This window comes from Netta rufina (genome assembly GCF_964035555.1).
Source record: "Netta rufina genome assembly, chromosome: Z".
Taxonomy (NCBI): Eukaryota; Metazoa; Chordata; class Aves; order Anseriformes; family Anatidae; genus Netta; species Netta rufina.
In genome coordinates, this window is record NC_140126.1 from 36,301,786 (window position 1) to 36,323,666 (window position 21,881).

General features: G+C 38.1%; 1 protein-coding gene across 1 annotated transcript in view; it reads right to left on the reverse strand.

The window, feature by feature from the left end:
• Positions 1 to 21,881, reverse strand: part of PRUNE2 (prune homolog 2 with BCH domain) — a gene marked incomplete at both ends in the record, with an annotated part of 135,167 nt that overhangs the window by 24,813 nt on the left and 88,473 nt on the right. The window contains one exon of the mRNA XM_084304662.1: positions 20,760 to 21,588. Within this exon, the coding sequence (XP_084160788.1) occupies positions 20,760 to 21,588 (829 nt within the window). The remainder of the gene's footprint in view (positions 1 to 20,759; positions 21,589 to 21,881) is intronic.

Consider the following 21,881-nt stretch of genomic DNA (forward strand, 5'->3'; position numbering starts at 1 on the left):
TGAAGAATAGAATTTTTACGCTTCAGTTAACAGAGATGTGATGAAAGCAAAGTGGGTGCTTTTCTCTGCCACAGCATCAGCTAAACTCTGCTCTGCATGATTCAGCTGAGTGGGTCTGAATAGGCTTGTCTTGTTTCTCTTGCAGTTTCCTCCTACCCTTGCTTTCCCCAAGAGGACTACCCTCATTACTTCACCATGTGCCGACAGGACTCTTCTGGCCAATCACTGTTTCAGAGTATGAGTATAGTTTCTGTGATTTCTTGTTAATTTTGCATACATTTAAATATAAATGCATGCATGTAGGCCTAAAGGAGCTGATGTCTTCCCTGTGCTCAACATTATGGAAGATCTTTACCCGAAGCCCCATACAACATAATCAGATAGGCAAACCAGTGAACTCACATCTTTTCCCATACAAATAATAGACATAATAAGGTTAGAGCCAACAATGTTTGTGCTTCTCAGCTCATGACCAGGCCTTGCTTGTAAATAAAAATTAACATATGTTCATCTTGCTAACTAGTTTTACTAATTTATCCCCAATTGCTGTAGATATATATTTCATAAATACAAAGAATAACCACTTAATGATTTCCACATAACACACCAATTCTGGAATATGTATAATCACTGTCAAACAAGACTTGTGGTAGTCTTTCTCTCTGGATATATAATAGAATGGTAAAGAAATTTGATCCAAGTATCCTGCTCAGGAGCAAAATGAATAGCATAAATTGTCTGTAATATATCTTTTTTTTTTTTTTAATTTATTTTTTTCTGTGTTTTAGTGTTATCTGTGTTCAGAAGCTGTACAGAAATTTGATACACAGAATATCACCACAGTTTACTTAGAAAATGTGAACAAATTATTATAGTCTTTGGATTCTTTTGGTGTCTGTTCAATCTGTAGTAAAATATGTGTAGTGAAGTATAATTTATTCTTCTAAACTCAGCAGAGACAAATCTAAATTCTAATGCCAAGAACTGTCAGTAACAGCTGGATAAGGTAAGAAATCCTAGTGGTGGAAAAGGCGTAAGGAAACAATGAATACTTCTAATCCATTTTAAATTCAGATTAAGATTTTATCTTGGGCTTTATTAAGCTTACTAACTGTAATAAATAAGAAAATTTCCCAAATTATATCAGCTCAGGAATATTCAAATTATGATTTACAGGTGGTCAAGGGTGAATATTTTGGCTGGACTGAAGGGGGTTTTGACATTAACATACAAACCATTCATTTATAAAATTATCTTATACCCTCATCACACCAAAAGATAATTCCTTACTGAACAAGCTTCAGAAATCATTGCAGGTACAGATTTGAAGTGAAATGCTCTTCTTTCAAGTTGTGTGAAGAGCAAGTTACAGGAAGACAGTGAATTTTTTGACTTCTTGTATTAAAAAGAAGTGATATTCTCTGCAATAAGCATGTAAAAATGTTTGAGTGAAATTAAGAATACCGTACATCTCCTCTGTACGATAAGATCATGGATGAATTTTATATATGCTATGCCTACAGAAACCAACTATGTAATTTGACAAAGCAATGTCCCACAATTCACTCAGAATTTTATGAGTTGCCTAGAATTTTAGTAATGCCTGGGATAAATTAGGATAATTCATAACATTTCTTGGATTGCTGGGAAACTACTTTTCTCCCTGTGGCATGTTGGTCACAGTGTATGTGCTTGGAGCAGCCATTGCTGTTTTCTGTGGAATCTCTTACACTTTCACAACATAATTTTCAAATGTTTTTTCTGCTTTCAATTGGACCACTACAGCTGAGTTAAAACCAGACATTTTATGTTACCTGATGTGCACAAGAATGGTACATTTCTAGGGAATAAAAAGATATTTATCTTTTGATAAATATGTTTCATATTCTTTGATTTGAATTTCTACTGAAGTACAGCTACTGCTACAGGCAAAATATTCAAAGAATATCCCTCGCTTAGGCATTATACGTAAACAGCATGAGAATCTGTCTGAGAGCCTCTAACTTTAGAAACGATGTGCCATTAACATAAAGTCAATAGTCTATATCATTCTTATTGGGATATTTGATCTGGGAAGCAAGAACGTGTTTACTACCAAATAAATAGTCAACAGACTTCTCAGAGAAGTAAGAGAAAGTCACATTTTCCTAGACCCCTTCTGCATTACCCTAACAGATTAAAAGATTCCTTGCCAGATGTGCATGTTCTACGTTCAGACAAAGTTCATGTTTTAAAAAAAAGCCTCAATTAACATTTATTCAGTCAGAAATTAATAGGCAATACAGACATCTTTCAAATCTGGTGGCTTTAGATAGCAGGTTTAGTCAACAGAGGGCATGTCTTCTGCTACACTGTACCTCAACATATGTCTCTGGTGGTGTTCTTCAGACTCCTCATCAGTGCAAGAATGAGCAAGATATGGATGAAGTTTGTTTTCTACAGACATAGCTGCCTGTTTCCTGACAGATTTTGTGAGTATGTTATGCTGAGTAACTCAATGCCTTGCAGAGGAATTTCTGGCTGTGCATAAACTGAGAGAGCACCAGGTCTCAACAGCTCTCGGGAAGAAATCTAGTAATGAAGGATGGACTATAGAAACTTAAATCAAGCAGCTATCTCCTTTTTCTTTTCCCATGGACTACTTCACATAATCCCCAAATTCTGGTTTACAAAACTCCTTGCCTTTCATACAGGTGCAATTGATGCCGTGAATGATATGGCCAAAAGTATTAGAAAAAGAAAACACTTCTTCCCCCTCCCCCCTTTCAGTGAATGTTCCTTGTTGAAGAAGTAAATTAAGCTACTTTAGAAAGCTCCGTTCTAATCAGGTATGATTTAGCTGACTGATTAAAAAAAAAAAAAAAAGAGAAAAAAGAAAAAGAAAAAGAAAAAAAAAGCTCTTTCACTTGGAACTGAGGTCAAAGTAAAATAAGCTTTTTGTGTCATAAATGACTTCTTTTATGTTACACACAGACCAGTCATTTAAGGATCAGCTGCACTGGGAATCAAGTTACTGCATATTTGCTTTGATAACTCAGGTCTACGTAGCTGTTCAGAAGTAGCTAAAAGAAAACCTATTTCTCAAAGATGCTTCAGAGCAAGATGCCAAATTCTTGGTTGGGAGTAGGGGGACACAACAGAGCAAGAGACTGGAGGCTGAAATCCTTCCCTTACTTTTTCTTGAACCTGGCATTCCTGCATTTCAATAAATCTTTAAATACTTCTTAGTGTCCTCTCCAGTCAGTTTTTCTCAGAATAAGAGCTTTCCTCCCTGACTTTTCTAGATATAGCAGCATTCTGCTCTTTTGGAAAGAGCAGCTCTGAATATTCACAGCAATATGTCATAATCCCTATGGGCTGTGCTGCCTCACCCTTATGTCATATGTGATATATCACCAGTATCCCAAGATGTGCTGCAGCACATATCAAAAAGTTAAATTCTTTAGTGTAAAACTATTTAAACTCTCCAATGTATTGCTCTGAATGAACTCCTGCAATCTGCAAGAGAGAGCAACATTAATCCAACCTTTTTAAAGTGAAAGACACTTCCTCCACTCCAATCTACCACAACCCAGTCAGACTTTCAATGTTACACATTTTTCCAGACTTCTAGGCTCACCAATACAAAAGTTTTAATCTGACATGGAGCCTGCAAAACACTTTTCCTAATCAAGTAAGTTATGTTTGTTCTATGCTGTTCCCTCTATACACAGCAATACTTTTACATTTTCGTAAGATATTGAAGGCTTTTATAAAGTTTCCAAAGCAGGATTAGTAAAAGGAATGACAGAGATGAAATCACCTTAACTCATATTACTACATGCTTGTTTTTGAAACTAAATGGGAGGAGGGGAAATAAAGTATAGTGAAAAGGTTATTCAGAGACCAGACATCTGGCTTTTTTCATCTTCTCAAATTCCATGTTACGCAGGTACACCCTGCTCTCGGATGAAGTAAAAGTCTTGCTTATAGCCCATTGTCTCAGTGATTTGCAGCAGAAAATCGAGCTATTTGGAGGAAGAATGTACAAACTGTGAAATTTTAGGGACAAGAATGCAGTTAGGGAACTCCACCTCTTCCCCGAGTTGCTTTTGCAGAGCATACCCAGCACAAAGTGACTCTCACTGGGCCCCCTGGCCCCAACTCGGTAACAAACACCAGGACCACAAAAGGAGAAAGGAGATCTTGAGGGACTGGACATGACAATCAAGTATTTTCCGTGAAAGGTGTAAAAAATCCCACAACATTGGCTTTTATCCAGCAACGCCTGTCAACTGGCTCTCAGCAGGGCTCCCCTGGGAAGCACCCTCAGGACTGAAGGTGTTAGCAGTGGTCAGCGTCTTGCCAGGCCATGGCCAGAGCACCCAGAGCCTTGTGTAAACTGGTATTAATGGCAACATGCTGCAGCATTTAGGCTGCTCCACCAGCAGGATGCCTAACCACTCCAGGACAAGCTGATAACACTGTTCTTCCGTGCTCAGAAAGAACAGGAAGCCTCTAAGGTGGAGCCGACAGCAAATCTTTAAGCACTCCACAAACGGGAATTTACATCAAAGATGCACTGAGAAGAAGTGTTTTCTTAATTGCTATATTCCTGTCCAGATTACAATTGTGTGCCGCTGAACAGAGTACTCCTACATTTACATGCATCCAATGCATCTCAACAGATACCTAGCTAACTTAGGAGAGGTGTTTTGCTGTCATCCATCGTTGTAGCTGCTTCAACACGGCCCTCATCACACGTAAAATAACAGCAAAATCCATGCCATTACCACTAATAAACACTTGATGCATTATTTCCTTTTTAGAACAAAAACTGTTTTGCTTTTATAACCAAATAATACATCTTCCATAAGTTATATACTGTGTTTTAAAATAACAGCAAGTACCTATTTTCTGAAAATACTTCTCTCTCTTGGAGTGCTCAGTTACAGAACTCAAAACTACAACAAAAAATATATAGTCACTCTGTCCCATTTTTTAATAAGAGGATAGTTCCTGCTTATAGAAACAACTCCATAAGCTCTATACAACTGCAATGTGCTATTTCAGAGACTTTTATTGCTAATGGATTATTAACAAATCCTAAAATAATTTGCATGTATTTGCATTTTGATACTTATCATCCATTGAGGATGGATAGAAATGTTCTGCAAGCAACATTAGAGAATTTTTGGACATCTTTAACAGCTGTGCCTATAGACAAAAGGAGACAGCATAGGGAATAAAGTGTGATTATATAACATTGAAAAACAAAAACTGATAAAATATGGGGTGTAATCTGTGAAAAAATTAACAAAAATATACAGGAAGCAACAGAGAAAGATGCTATGAATATTAGTACCAAACAACCAGCTGGACTGTGCAGTAAGAGAAGAAATCTATTAACCAATGCATCCATTAAAATCATCCTTCAAAATTACTCCTTAAAACTAGTTCTTTGCTATAAATTTCCAGGCAATAGACAAAAATTTCTACAGTTGCCTCTTCACTGATAAAGGAGACTGCAGTGTGAATTTTTAGGCTCAGCAAAATTTATGATCCCTAAACTATAGTGGAATATGCAGCAAATGAAAGTGACACAGACTGCAGAATTCAGTCTGTATCAATCAGAGACTGCTTCAGCAACACCTACATATTGGAACATATTGCAAGGAATCCACTCCAGAAACTCTGAGACCAGGAAAAAAAAAATTATTTTACTCACAGCTGTGTAAAATAATTATATTGTATATAGGTTACTTATAAAAAAATAATTAATTTTATAACCTCCCGAGAGCTGCATTTAGCAACCATATGTTAGAATACTAAAGTAACTGTTTTTCTATTGCTATTTATTTGGTACCTCTTAAACACAAAATAGTTCAGGAAAAGCCTATAGTTTGAGTGCTGGAATTTATACCTAGCACAAGACTTTATTCTTGCTTCTAGATGCAAAACAAAACCCCCAAAATGATCTGTGCTGTCTTGTTTAAGCTAAAAGCTTTATTAATCAAAAGCATCTGTGCAAATGGCAGCTAATCATTTTCATGCTCCTGCACAGTAGATAAACACATGCTAATATTCCCATTTTACAGAGAAACAAGTCATTCACTTTCTCAATAGCCACAGAATAAACCATTGCTAAAAATTAGTCAAGGTCATGACTCCCTAGTTTTTTATGCTTTGCTCTTCAGATTTAAAGCTTCTTTTAACTGATTGTGCTGTTAGTTGATCCTTTCCATATGCCAATTTTTTGCTCCATTTTCAGCACCAACGTTGGATGCTGATGTTGAAAAAAAAAAAAAAAAGAAAAAAGCTAGGCATGTCTGTAAGAAGTAATATGTTTGGTGCAGGAAAATGCTGTCTTCTTGCCAAAAGATTTAGTTTGTTTTCATTTCTATATGTTAACTGAAACATGATAAAATTCTGAAATTGGGTCAATGAATATTTTTAAAAATTTAAAACATTTTAAAAATGTTTTCTAGCCCCCAAATAACTATTGTTTAGTGACTGTTCATCTATCCATTTTGTTCTTTGCTCCTTGTCTTAGCTCAGTACCATAAATCTGGATTTTTTTCAGGTAGCCACTCAGAATAGTAGTCTGTCCCATCTGCTCTTATCAATTTAAGCCTGTTAAAATATAAAAGCTGCTGTTCTTAAGCACACGCTGCTGCTTTCACTGCTGCGAGGCAGCCACAGGCTGTCTGTTCTGACTCCTTGCCAGCTCCCTCCCTGTGCTACAACACAAGAGAAGCAGGCAAATCCAGGGATAGATGCAGGGAGCCACAGAAGGACAAATCTAAACAAATAGGTGAGTGATAAAGCAATTCACTAGGCTATTTCAGCAACCTTACAAACATGCTCATAGATCAGGGATGCTTATGAAAGGAATCCAGGGCTCCAGGTTTCTTTAATTATCTGTGACTTCCAGCCAGACGAAATAAAAAAGAATCTCCATGCAGAATGAGGAAAAATGAGCATTTATTTAAATTTCAAACCTGGATGTCCTGTTGACATGGGGTTTTAGGAATGCAAGCCAGGCTGGCAATACCTGCAGGTAATCCCAGAGCCCCCAGAAGTCCCCTCCTGGGTGTTTGTCATCAGCAGGTCATAGGATGCCATATGAAAGACAGTGCAACCCAGAGAATAACTATTTGGTATCTTATGCTGTACTTTATGCATGCCTAAGCATTGTTTACTGTGCACTGTTCAAACAGTGCTCTAAAAGTGGGATGATCAGTCCTTTCGAGGGCTTTTCAGAGGTGCTGATCACCTGAACATTAGGCATTTCCAAACATTATTAAACTTTACTCTGGACAGAAGATTTATGAGTTAGAGGAATAATTCATTATTACAGAAGCGAAACACAGAAAATAACTTTGAAAGTGTCATTTATTGGCAGCTCCTAAAATATGATGCCTAACAAACTCTTTTTTTTATTTTTATTTATTTATTTATTTATTTTATTTTCTGAATGTGGAGTATTTTGTAACGTCTGCTGTATGCCAGTACACATACTCAAGACCAGCTGACCCTGAAAAAGATTGGCACAGTCAGGGCCCAGTTGCTTCACTTTGGCATCCTCGGAAAGAATAAATCAGACAGGTGTCAGAAAAGAAGGACACGTGCAATTCAAGCACCTGGTGACTAATGATCTACCCTGCACCACCCTGCACTAACCCGGTAGCACAGGCAGAAAGAGAAAACAATTGTGGGCAGCGTTAGCTGCCTGTAGCCATGAAATAGCACCATCTCCAATGCTGCCTTTTACTGTGCAGTGCAGAGCCTGCTGGGCCTTTCCTAATTTCACCTTTTTAACCATATTCTTTTAACACAGTATTTTGTTTGCAAGAGCATGTAAAATAGATAGAGAATAACAAATCTCAAGGTGCAAATAATGTGCCACTTGATATCTACCTGCTCTGCTTTGGTATTGCATTCACATATTGCCATATGGTCTTGTCTTTGGACCAGCATCTCTCCTCTGTTATGTGCTCAGCTTAACTGAGACAGCAGAAAATTACTGGAATTGACAACGAAGTTGGAGAGCCTGTGTGATGGGTGCTCCTCCATTGATTCTGGAAGATCAGAATGTCTGTCAAGGAGCTAAGTGGGTTCAAAGTAACATTATCATTTAGAAGGCTTGTTTAAACTGATCTGATCTCTCGCCTCTGCGTTTAATACATGTTGTTAATATTCTACAAATAACATCTAAATGATCTGTTAATCAACAACTACCATTGAACAAATGCTACAAATACACTGTAAGAAGGTAATACCAGCAGAGAAAGGTGGAGTCAAGGTTCTTTTACAACAGATTGTCTTGAAGTTTAACCTGAAAACGTATGTTGTTTGAAAATTACATATATATTTTTAAATTATTAAAACATTAATCCTAGCTGCACGTTTAGGATCTGTTTCCCAACACCCACTTACACTGAATAATTAATTATTCCTTCATAAAACTCCGTTTTAGGTTATTTATTCCTCACTCTAAAACCAGCTTTCCTTCCAGCACGTGCAGTTCACAGGGACCATTTTCCTGCCAAATCGTGCTGTCTAAAGCACTCCTCAGAATACCTGCAGTTCCAACTAATGCAATTGGCACATGAACAGCACTTAAAAAAGCAGCATGCATTCTATACCCAGTGCAGCCATCTGCACTTCCAGGATATATGCTAATTGTTTGAGAGTAGGTAACACAGGGTGGATGTTGCAGAATCAGAAGCAGAAAATCTTTAGGAAGCACTACATTTTAAGCCCTACTGAGATTCTTCAGTGGAGTTTTGAGAAGTCCCCCTCCAACCATTACTGCAGTCTACTTATTAAACACGTGTACTCTCAGATTAAGACACGTTGGGATGCCTCTGACTTCCCTTAATCATTAGTAATAACCATTAGTTCTGCAACTGAACTAACTTGTCAACTTAGTGGCTATTTCCTCTCATCTACTTTGCTTTTCTGTAGTATTGTCAACTTCTGCATTGCTCAATTAACTTGTTTCCCTAAATGTATGAATGCCAACATGTACAATGATGATTATCCTTTTTACAAATACAAATGGCCAGAATCAAGTGTTTGAACGAATGATTCTATGACAGATGAATCCTGTCATGCTCACATGATAAAACAGGTTTAGGGACAATTTTCAGAGCTGCTAACTGTAAGAACTCACTTAACATTAATATATACAGATTCACTGCACTTTTATCAGTCTGTTTATTAACATGTTAGGATTTTGTTAGCACTCCCTCAATTTCAAGCCTAGCCTTCACACAATTTATAATATACTGATAGATATGAAAAGATACAAAAACATTTTAACGAGGTATGATTTCTACTTTTTCCTCTCTTTGTAATGCTTTTTCTCTGGTCCTACTTACTTCTTCATTCCTTATTCTTCTGGGAAAAACAGAGGAAAAGCCTAGCCATGAGCCAGAGGAGACACCTAATCATGGCATATAAGTTCTGCTGAAGCAGTAAAACCAGCACCAAAGGCAGCAGCCTTGCAGACTACTTGATCTGGCAGGAGGTGCTTACAGCAAGGACAGTGGTCAGGCCCTGCAGCAGGTAGGTCCAAAAAAGCTTGTGCTAAGGAGTGTGAGGGAAACAGAAAGCCACCAGTTATCTTCAGAAACAAATCTTTGCTTCTGCTGAGTTGCAAGGGTCCCAGAAACAGCAGAAAGTTAAAAACCAGCCTACCTGTGGGAGAGACACGGTTGTCAGACAGAGCAAAAATGCATTGAGTGTGCAAAAAGAAATGCCAGACTGAAGTAGTAATGCACAGGAATGAGGTGAGAAAATACAGCTCCCCACTTTCCCCACAAGGCACTCCTCATACATTTTAGCTCGGCAGATGGAAGGGCAAGGCTAGCTACATGGTCTGGTACTTTAGACAATCTGGAAGAGGTGTACCCTGCTGGGTAGTTGTCCATCACATCCAGCTCTTCAGAGTTTGCTGCCAGTATTTTCTGCTAAGGAGAGTGATCTTGTTCTTGTAGGACAGTGTCAGCTTTCACCTGGCAGCAGGAAATAAGCCTTCTGCTGTCCAGTTTTCACAGCCTGCAGTGGCTATAGAGCCTACACTATATGCTAAGAATTAATTAGAAATAACTGAGTGAGTTAATTCATAAATTTCCATAGCTGCTAAACCACTTCTTTCAGTATCCAAAGGAAAAAAAAAAAAGCCGGTAAACTAAGAAAACTGTTGTGCAATTGGTCTTTTACACCCATTTTTCTTCTCTACCTCAGTCTTGTATTCTGCTCGTATTGCTTGTATTCATGTAGCACCATGTTTTCCTCAATATTTGTATAGGACCTAATATTGAGGACACTACAGTGATACAAATAGGTTACAAGTGCTGACAGAATCACATTCTCACGTATATATTATTTCTTCATAAGTCTGTGCACTATGTATTTAATCTGAATGCTAAGACTGTACTTTAGCATTGTTTTTTCCCCCTCTCTTTCTATACAGGCAACATAACTGTTAGATAATACTCTTTTCTTATTACTGCTGAATATTATGGGAACATCACAAAACAGAACAAACAAACAAACAAAAAACAAACACAACAGCCTGCTTGTTAATTTTTTTTTTTTTTTTAAGTATAAGTTTTTTTAAGCGGTGAATATATGCCAAGGCTTGTCTCTAATTACACGAACTTTCTACAGCAATGTCCAGGTTTACACAGGGACAAATAATGGATGGACTCATTTAAGTCAGGAATAAAGAGGCTATTTTAGACCCCAGCATTCCCCTGTCCCCCAAGAGAGAATAGGTGGGGGTAAATACAGAAGCCCTGGAGAACTATTTTGGCAGGGTAAGAATTTGTGTGTCATTTCCTCCCGCTCCCCGCAGCTGCCTTAATGCCTCCTGACAGTGCTGCTGGAGCCGTGTGCATTCTCCCTTTCTCGACATAGCTCTGCTTCCCAAGCATATTAATAAAGATAAGACCACAGATGACATCTCTGCCTGCCCCTTATTCACTTACAATGCTAAATGCGCCTACCAACCCTACATGCATTTCCTTGCATGTTGGTTTAAGTAGTGATATTTAGACATTCTGAAAATTTTCAGTGCCCCCTGTACATCACAGTAATTTGTCCGTTTATCACACTTAAAACTGAAAGATATTGTCATTCCTTCCTCATGAATGGAAATACAAATGACTGAATGGAGCCAAATCAAGCTCTTTTTGTTAGATTTAAACAAAAACAGTGTCTGTACAAAACAACTTCTGCAGTATTTTTTCAGTCCTCTTAACACTGAGATTATCGCTGCATCCTTGGTCACGTAGCCTTCCAAGATTACAGTCTCTGCTCTTGGAACAATATAAAAGGCTATTGCAAATAAATACAAAAATCATACACTTCAGTTGATAGCAAAAAAAAATGAAAAAATACCACTGTCAAGTAGTACACAATAAGAGCTATCACAAACAATTGCTATGCCAGTAATTACACAGCCTAGAAAGCAAGTTATCCAGTGACAAAGCCCAACGTTCATTTTTTCCCACCATATCTTCAGAGCCAGGCAAACAAGCTGAAAATAATCTAAAGTGCTAGGTTCCTGTACAGTGAAGTTTTGTTCCCTAATTACAAATACCGTGTCTGCGCTCAGACAAAAGAAATCCCGCTGAACTGATGCAAGCTTCTCTCAGAAAGAGCTGCAACAGAATTAAAATACAGCTGCCTGATTTTCGGTAATGAGGTCCAGGGTGTTTTGCATCCTGCTAACAAACATTTCCCCTTTTTCTGTCTGAAGTAACTGCAACAATAGAGTCGCTAATCGGAAAACCTGCGTATCAGCCTCTCAGTGTAAAGAGATGCTTACCTTCTAGAGACTCGAAGAGGCCTTTCTACTGGGAAAACAGTGAAGATGCTTTATTGCTGCACTTCAGCATCCCTCTTTCTGTAGCAGTTTACTAGGAATACAGATCTTCCACCATTTTCTTGTCATGTGACTGGTGGTACTGCTAAATACGGGTGATCACCTGCCTTCAGATAGCCTGCTGTATGAACCAGCAGCTACCGGGCTTGGGTTAAGGGAATGCTGAGACAAGCACAGAACAATGCTTTAGCCGTGAATTTTTTATTTTTATTTATTTATTTTTTTACGTTCCCGGCGGAGCTTTGTCACAGCATCTCCAAACTTTTACACAGCGAGTCAGCTGGCTGCAGTGAAAAGCTCCCCACTGTTTCATTTCGGAGCCTGAGGAAAGCCTGTGATGAGAGATAGCGTGCCAAAAGTTCTTATGGATTCAGCCCATCTCAGCCCTCATTTCTGTTTGCATGGATGGTTATAGAGCACATGCATATTCAAACATGCTTTACATAATTTGTTCAGTTTGCAACTCAGCTGTGGAAATGCATATGCAAATCTTTTTTTTTCTTTTTAAAAACAACTCACAAAGCAGGGTGAATACTGGGAAGACAAAACTGTATCAGCACCAAGAAGCAATGCTTGTAGCCTGTGATCATGACTGTGTTTCTTAGGGGTCTGCTTGAAGGAAGGACATTTGTTCCATGCTGTGCAGTCCCACAGTCTCCTTTTATGAAAGCCTGCTGGGGGTATGGCCCTTAGAAATGCCAGTTGTTTTTTCTGAATGGAAAGCAGCTTTCAATCTGGTTCCCTTACTGCTCAGTGGGGGTAAATTAGAAAGGCAAGAGGCCCTAGACTGCTTAACCTTCAGCTAGTTTGTCCCTTCACACTATGAAACCCCTTCTTGAAGATGACCTAAATGAGAATTGGACATGTTTTCACCTCATATTTCTAGGCCATAAGCAACCAAACACAAATAAAAACCTAACCATATCTTCTTTCATCAGTACAGCTCCATGTACACCTACAGCACAGCATGAACAAAAATTCAATGGTTCCCACCTTGATCATCATGGTATTAGTAATCCTACAGAAAAACTTTTCCTTGTATACTGCAGTACGTCCTGGTAAATCAGTCCCCAGTCACTCTTTTAAAGAACACCAGATGAACACCAAGCATTTAAAAAAACACAAAAACCATCAACAACATGAAAATATACTTTTTAAAGATGACACTGGTGCAGAAATGTGATCTTTCATACTACTGCCACCTAACTAACATACATTCCTAAAGATGGGAATACTTTTAAGCACTTTTTCAAGTGGACAATTTTTAATTCAAGATTGTAAGTGCAGACACCGGGAAGCTGTATCCAGGAAGTATAGCTATAAGGTATTTCTGTACAATAGAAATCATTAGCTGAATGACTGCTACGAAACTGGCAATATGGTAGAAGCTGCAGCCTTTATCCTGTGTGCTCAGAATGACACAGATCGTCTTTGAGACTTTAGGAATCTTTGCTGAGACCCATAAAATTCACTGGGGCTCACTGTAGAAGTCAGGTCTTGCATCAACAGGGTTAAGTTTGAAAGCCTACTAATGCTTCAGGCTGGAATCTTGTCACTGATCACAAAGGTTGGAATATAGTGATTTCAGAAAAATGTGGGGCTTTGAATAGCAGAGTAGTTTTTGATGTGGCCACTAAGCCATACACACACAGTCCAGGTCTTTTTGGCTTAAGAAAGCATATCTTAAGAAAGCCCAGCCTCACAATTTAAGTAAAATCTCATGATCTCAAGTGAGTAATAGTAAATAGCTTTTTCTTCCTTTTTAAATTGTTTGTCTAATACTACAGTGTTGTCCTCTTAAAAGGTTAAAAGATTTTTAAACTACTTGGTATTTGGCATGTAAATATTAACACTGTCTTTACAAAAATGGGATCATCACCATATTGGCTTCTGCTATTGTTTAACAGCTGGCTCTGCAATGGAAAACTGGGTTTTTAGTTTTAATTAATTTTCAACCTCCAGATGGTGATGGAAAATACTGTATCACCCCAAAATTGATAACAAAAAAGATGGTTGTCATGACTTCATAGGCCAAATCAAGTATAGGGAAAGAAATAGTGTTATGAAAACACATGCACGAACAGCATATGTTATTACGTTCATCAATTAAAATAAAAGCTTGGTAGTGAGATTTGCTGACATAAAAATAGATTGTTAGAAAAAAATATATTTCAGTTAATTTAATACCTATACTGTCAGAAAGTTCTCTGATCTGAATCTGTCCCAGTGACTCTTTCATTTTCACAAAAGCAACATCCTTACAAAGTGTAATGTATGACATACAACTTCTAGTATGCAATGTATATTACTACACTAATTAGATTAGCACAATAAATAACAGTGTAAAATACATCAGTTGTATAGCTTCCCATCTTTAGATGGGAATGGTCAACTTGGATGACCATTGAAATCTCAAGTTCTGAGCCAGCAGTCCTAATGAGTTCTTGATCATGCCAGTCAAAACTTTTGTTTAGTTTCATACCATTTTTTTTACTTTTGTTACAAGGCATTAACTTTCATTTACGTGGACCTGACTACAAGAAACCTTCTCAGTTGTTGCTTCTTTCCTTGCATGTTTATTTTTAACCTTTAAAGCATGCTCCTCGTGTTTAGTGAATTGTCACACATTGTACTGACTAGTGGGAGACCTGAATTCAACTCCTATTTCAAGTCCATCATTGTAGAGGTCATCAGGAGATGGAAGCACCACTGAAGCTGCATGTCTGGTCCCCACAGTGCCTGAAATTGCTTTCCAATGTATTTGGCCAATTAATAAACAATGATAGGAGTGAAAGACTGGCATGCAGGGAAAGAAAAAAAAAGAAACATTCATCCAAAGGGAAGTAAAGGTTACTTTGCAGAATGTGGCCTCTATAAATTTACAACAGATTTTCAATTCTTTTAGCTTCTGAAATATAGCAGATTGTGTTGCCCATTCAAACAAGAAGCAAACTAGGGCTTGCTTACAGTACTGGGCACAGCAATGGTTACAGTGAGCTATTTTGGACATAGACATTGGGAGAAGTAACTGTTCCAAAAATTCGTTATGCAAGCAAGCAGAAAAGAGTGATTCCTGCTTCTTTGTGAACATCAAACATCAGGAGGAGAATATTTTGTTGTTGTTGTTGTTAGTGGATTAAATAAATCTTGGCAGTTGTTCAAAGAAATTCTTTATTTTTTTGCCACTCAGTTTTGCCACTGATTCTCCACAGTCTCCCCCAAACCTTCCAAACTTCAATGCCCTTATCTCTACTGCTCTCACTATCTCCTCAAGTTAATACATCACTTCACAGTGCTTCCCTCAGCTCTTTCTAACTTTTCTTACTAAGGAAAGAATGAGAATCCTTTCCTACAGCGAAGACAAGAGCAGGAATGATCTGGTATACACAATCACACGATGTGCGAAATGTGCAGATATGTAAAAGCTAGCACGGCATTCTCCCTCTGGCTCCCCACTACTGCGTCAGCACCTAGCTTCACACAGTTATGTAAGACAGGCTAATCTTCTATAAGGGAGAAAATTACCTTCAGTCCTCATAAATTTTATTCTTGGCTCACCTCCAGTAGCAGCAGCAGTGAAGTATGTTATCCTGCATACCCAACATTTGTATAATGCTGCATGAATTCTTCCTTTCTAAATTTAGTCACTCTTGGCTGCTCACATATGGAAAGCCATAAAGAAAAGCTGTTTTCTTTCTAGAAAGATTGACATTAATAATGTGTTATCAAATCTTTTTGTACTTTTGTACTTTTTCATGAGGCCAAATAACCCCCTGCTGTTTATTATTTCTGGTGAGACAGATTTATATCCTCTCTTCGGTGCTCTAACACTAGCAAACATCCTCATACTTCTCTTCCTGCTGCCTTTTTTTTTTTTTTTTTTTTTCCCCTGCGGAGGAACAGAACAGAAGGGAAGAGCTTTACCACCATGTTACAGACTTTCTTAAAGCTCAGTTGGACACCCTGGAGATCTGTTGTAGTTGACAATAGAATGAAAGGGGCAGTGATCAGTAGATACCAAGTCTTTAACACACTTCTTCATTCTCCTTGTTTACACTTACTGCTTCAAAACTGTAATTCACTCTTCATAACAGTCAATTTTTATAGCCAAAATGACAGACACTTTCTGGATGAGTGAAAAAAACCACACATAGCAAACTGCATCCTTTATTCCCTTATGACCCTTATTCCACTACTCAAGCAACTTACTTCAGCACCTACTTCAGTTCAGCAAGCAAGAACTTCAGTTTTACCTAAACTGCGACATGTGAATAAACTGTAGATGCAGAAAGGGGCTTAGAAGACAGTTTTTGAGTAAACGACCTCCGTAACTCCATAAAATTTGGACTACCAATTCAGTAATCAATTAGTTGGGATGCCCCCATCATCTGTTTCAATACAAATAACGAGTACATTTTTTCTTCAGAGATACTGTGTTTGAGCCATATTTAAGGATATGAAGGTGAAGTACATGCCTACAAATAAGGTACCTACTTTCTATACAACCCCCAAGGGGTATGAAACAACAACCAGCAGGCCATAAGGAAAGCTTCCCTGTGGGAAGCACAGGATGCACTACAGAAAGATCTTGTGATTGAAGTGACAAAGTCACTTTTAGGGGTACAGTCACAGAGAAGGGTGTTACAGGTTCTGGTCCCTGAATTCAAATGTAATTGCATAAAGCAAAACTATTTAACAACAACAACAAAAAAAATGATCAGAGAATGTAATCTGTGCTCAGGGCACAGCTATACAGCTGGACCTTCAGATTAAGGATCCTAAATTTTCTGATCCAAAGCAGACTTAATTAAGCATAAGCTTAGAAATATTCAGTCAAAGCACGAGTCACATTCAGTGAAGCATCAAAGGACCTGCTGAGTCAAAATAATGGCCTTTCAGAAGTACAAGAAGTTAGGCAGAAGGACATATCTCTAACTCTCAGACTTTGGTTCAGTTCTACCAAAAGCCTGCTTCAGAGATGTAGATCTTTGGCAGAATCAGAGCCTGATAACGAGCACCATTAGGTTGTCCAGAAACTCTATGGCGATACAAAGAGAAAAGGAGAGTTTCTTCTCTCACATGACAACACTAGTGACACAACCTCCCATAGGGCTGACAGTTCTACTGTATCACATTGTTTTAAGCTTTGCTGGCCAAGAAGGTCGATTGATTTCAGACTTGCAAGCTGCACCACTGAGGTGTACTTCCTTTAAGAAGGAAGTGTTTCTAAAGATCTTTCTAAAACGTGTCTCTAATTACATGCTTCTACATCAGTTGCTGTTTCTTTGGTTGTTTATGTAAGAGGTTTAATGAAAAATCCAGAATTAATTATTTCCATGTTTTTAGTACACTACTACAATATTTCTTTGTGTGTCTTCCTTGGTTTCAAAGGGATGAAAGCCTCCATGGCTTTAATCATGATATGGGCATCTGTAGGAACATCTACATGTGTCTCTGCCACTACCTAAAAAGTTATTACCCAACCACTGAAACATATCTGCTTATTTTAAGTTTACTGAACATCAACTACAAATCACAGGGGAAGCTGAGTGGAAAGCTGCACCATAAAGCAATCTCTATTAGGTATGAAGTCTCTATTAGGTATGAAGAGAGGAATATTTTGAATAATATTAATGGTGCAGAATACTTCAATTAGAGCTTGTAACTTACCAACTCAAAACATCTAACAACAAAACACAAACCCAAAGTAAAATAGATTTTAACAGTTCTGTGCTTCCATAATGGCTTGTTAATGCAGATGCTGAATGACTTCTTTGCTTTTCTTTCCTTCTCTGGGCTTCAACTTAATTACCATTAAGGACAGAAATAGCCACTGAAAATACATTTGGTACATACAACAGTCACTGTTGATTCAGATAACAAAAAATCCCACAATGGAAGTTTCCCCAGGCTTTCTAGACCAAGGATTACTGTGTTCCTTCCTTGTGCAATGCATCATATCCCACCAGGCATTTACCTGAAAACACACTTAATAGTTGTTAATATGGTCCATTTTTTTTTTACTTTATTTCAAGAATCAGTCTAAGGGAATATACTAAGCACTAATAATAACGAATGTTCTGCATCTGAAATGTCAATGCAAACTACTAATGTAGTAAAAGATTCAAGTTTTTACTCTGGAGATAAACAGAAATTCCTAAGCAACAGCAGAGCACTTCTCACAGTGGATCCAGCAACCCATAGCAAAAGAATGAAAAGAAAAAATTATAAATCCATGGCCATAGAGGTGTTTTTTGTAGTGCCGGTATAAGTTTGAAAATCAGGGTCTTTTTTGAAGTATCTCACAAGGAATCTTAATGCTTTAAAGTTTTCTCAACTCCATTGTATTGATTTGTAAAAATCATTTAAAAGCAAGCACCTGGACTGGTTTTCTTTTTCATCTCTGGAATGTTAGCATCACTGGCATGTAAGCATGGCAACTCAAGCCCTGGGATATTGCCTGCTTGTGATTAGTCAGCATGACTTAAGCAGGGTCTGCATCTGGCTGTGTTTAATTTTTTTTTTAAATTTTTTTTTAATGGGAGACAAAGGATTTGACAGCTGATTTGTTCATGTGAGCTTTGCAAGCCTGCCTTCAGCCAGCACCGCTAAACAACCCCTCCTATTTCCTATCCTGTTCAGTATTTATTGTGAGCAGAGGTAATAGGAAGTTATCGATTTAAAGATTTTCACTAGAAATTATGTCAACAAACAAACAAACAATCAAACAAAGTTTTACTCATTGAATGAGTTGCTTTTGACAAACTCCCAGAGAAAGCCTACAAAGCAAATGGAGAGGGAGGCTTCTAGCATGTGGGCTATTCCTAACAAGAAGACCAACCCAAAGTCAAAGCATGTTAGTTTTCTTAGGTAACGTAAATCTCAAGCCACTTTTCCATACATTAATGTGAATTCCAAACAACTGCTTGGGGATTTTAGTAGTTTTGCTTCTTCCAAATTTCTCTATTTGTAGAAAATTGATTTTTTTTTTCCTTCCAGAATAGAAGTTAGAAATTTGATGGATGGGGTGGCATGGAAATGTTGTGCCAACTAGTTCATTTTTGATAGTTTTGGGGTCAAGCCCTCAGCATTTAGTTTACTTCGGACAGTCCAGAATTGGGTGGTACTCATCTCCTGCTGACACTTAAGACTTGCCTTTTTTCTGAGGGCAGTAAATGCTAACTTGCATCAAGAAAACTTGTCACTGCTTCACAGAAACCAAGCCCCTCTCGTCACATATTCTCCTCAGTACTGTCTGCCTAGAAACAGGCAATTTCAGCCAGAGACAGAGTTGGGGAGTAAAGTATATAACCCAGAATACTTTCTGTCAAAACAGCGTAAAGTCCTATCCAGATGCTTAAATTTAAGCCTGCAAATAACATTGTTGTATTTCAGGGTTTCTGAAAATGAAGGTTATGTTTAGAATTAAGCCAGAGCTTACTGTGTATTAAAAACAACTCAGCTTTAACAGTGTCTGATCTCGTGCTAACAACGTGCTCTTTGAAAAATGTGTGAAAATGTTTAGAGAGGAGGTATTTTAACAAGTGTGAGGGAAGATAAGCCACAACCATTGAACTCTTCATTTTGGAAATATTAATAGGACTTGAACTGCTATTTCAGTGTTAGTAAAAAGCCGTATTTTTCTATCAGACTATTGGTACATGTTGTTGTCAGGGTTGTACTGTCATAGACAGGCATGCGAACTTTAAGGGGAAAAGGTGTACAGCTAAAATTGACAAATAGTGAAAGTACAAAAAAATACGGTTTAAAATAAATTGCAAGTCAATTAAAACCTGGTAATAGCAGCAGTGAAGGTGATATATTGTCTACATTGAAGTCCTTAGGAGAAACTTTAAAAAAAATCAGTCTTACATTTCACAAGAAGAGCATGTTTCATACCACATATGTTCTTTTAGGTAAGTTCAGCTCAAAAGGAGAAACACATATGAAGAAGTTACAGCCCTCAGTTTTATTTGTACCAGGAAGTTTCTTTTGCTGTTCACAAGAATTTCACTCTATAAACACCCTGCCAGGTTCCTCTCCGTAAAACTGGAATATGCCACGGAGATCAAACTTCCACACTTGCATCTCTGTGGCTACCCTGTAAGTGTACAGTAGCTGTTACAACCTCCTGGCTGTAAAAGACGAGGAGGCAACAGCAGAAGCGTCAAACCACTACAGCGCATGGAGTCCAGAGCCAGGGTCATCTCCTTCTCTGTCTGGTGACAGATTCTACCTACACAGAGGCTGCATGTCCACTTGAAGGGAGGCACAAATATATTCTACCTGTATCGTCTCAACTGCCAAGGCAGTCAGCACAGAAAGAAATGCTGCTCTGATCTGACTACAGCTTGAAAATAACTGCAAAGATGGTAGTTCTCCAACATCACTTTCTTTCTTCCATAAGCAGTATATTTTTCAGACTCTAGGTACCTACTACTCCCATCTGCCTACTGAACAATTTTCCACAAGGCAGGAATAGTACTTCACTTCAGTGCCTCCACAGTCTCATCACTGGCATTGCATCTTGATGTAGTGGTCCAGTGGTCCTGGGGGTTCCCTGGCCACAGCTGTTTAAGATTTAAAGGCAGATTATGAAGTCTGTGAGACTTCATTAATGAAGATGGATTTATTTCTGCAAGGAAGTGGCATTACGATCTTCCTGCACTACAAGAGAGTCCTATCTTGACTCTTATTCAAGAGACCAAGAATCAAGATTCTGTTTTAATCCAGGGAGGAATATAGAGATACTTAACATAAATAAAAGTAGTACTTCAAACTTGAAAGTCCTGCCGTCTATTTGTAATCTTATACACTTTAATAACATTGACAATGAGTAAACAGAAGACTTTTGAAAGGAAATGGGTAATTTTTTCCTTACCCTGATTTTTGACTCAGTTTTCTTTCAGTGTTGAGAAACACTGTTTCTTCTTTAATTTCTTGCTCTGTTGTTATGTTATCTTCGAGACTCTGTTGAGAGTTTGCTTCTGACTGGGCATCACCACCAGCCACCTGCAACACAAAAGCATGTATTCTTGTGATGTTCATACTCTCGTCCTCAGTAGACAGACCATCCAAGGGAGAGCAGCCCTCATATTCAAACACTTTTGGAAAAGAAATTTCTACCTGAAATTCTGCTTGAGTGTCAAGAATCAATTCCTGCACGATGGCAGCTTCCAGTTCTTTGCCAGAATGTCCAGACCCTGTTTTTGGCACCTCTGACTCGACAGAAATTTCTGCAGGTGATACATCACTAACTTCATTCTGGCCCAATATAATCCAGCCCTCATCTTGCCCACAGCTTTCCTGTGATCTCCTTTCATCATCCACCTTTTGGGGCACAACAGAAGAGCTTTTCTCGTCTAAGTCCCATTCAGTCTCACAAACAGACTGGTCTTCCCTTTTGTTTATTATGGAGATTGGCTGAAAGGTATCCAAGGAGCCTGGTGAAATGCGTTCATGCAATTCTGTTTGTTCAGCTACATTAGCCTCTTGAAATGCAAAATCACTTTCTTTCGTTTCAAGCATATTCTTTTCTGAAGGTATATTTTCTTCCTCAGTAACAAGGATGTAATCCATATCCAGTGAAGCTGGATCTCTGTACACTTGTATCCTCACATCTTCCTTACTTTCCGTACTTTCCAGTTCAGGGCTCTCAGAGGAATTTCTCAGCTTCTTCTCCCTACAAAGCAGGGAGTCAGTGCCAGCTTCTAAAATAAAAGGCAAACAGAAACTCTTTTTAGTTTTTGAATTATTGTTTTAGTCATCTTGATTTCTTTAAATCGGTATTGTGAGAGAGCTCTTCTCAGTTTGCTTTGAGAGCCTCTGTTAATGTGTACTTGAATTTTATAACATCATCATCATCATTATTGTTAAAGATTATACATTAACACCATAATCACTCCTAAGGGACAAATGATTCAGTGTCCTGTAGATCCTGTATGAACAACAGAAATAACGTCCCTACTGCAATGTTTAAAGGGTTTAAATCTGTCTAGAAGTG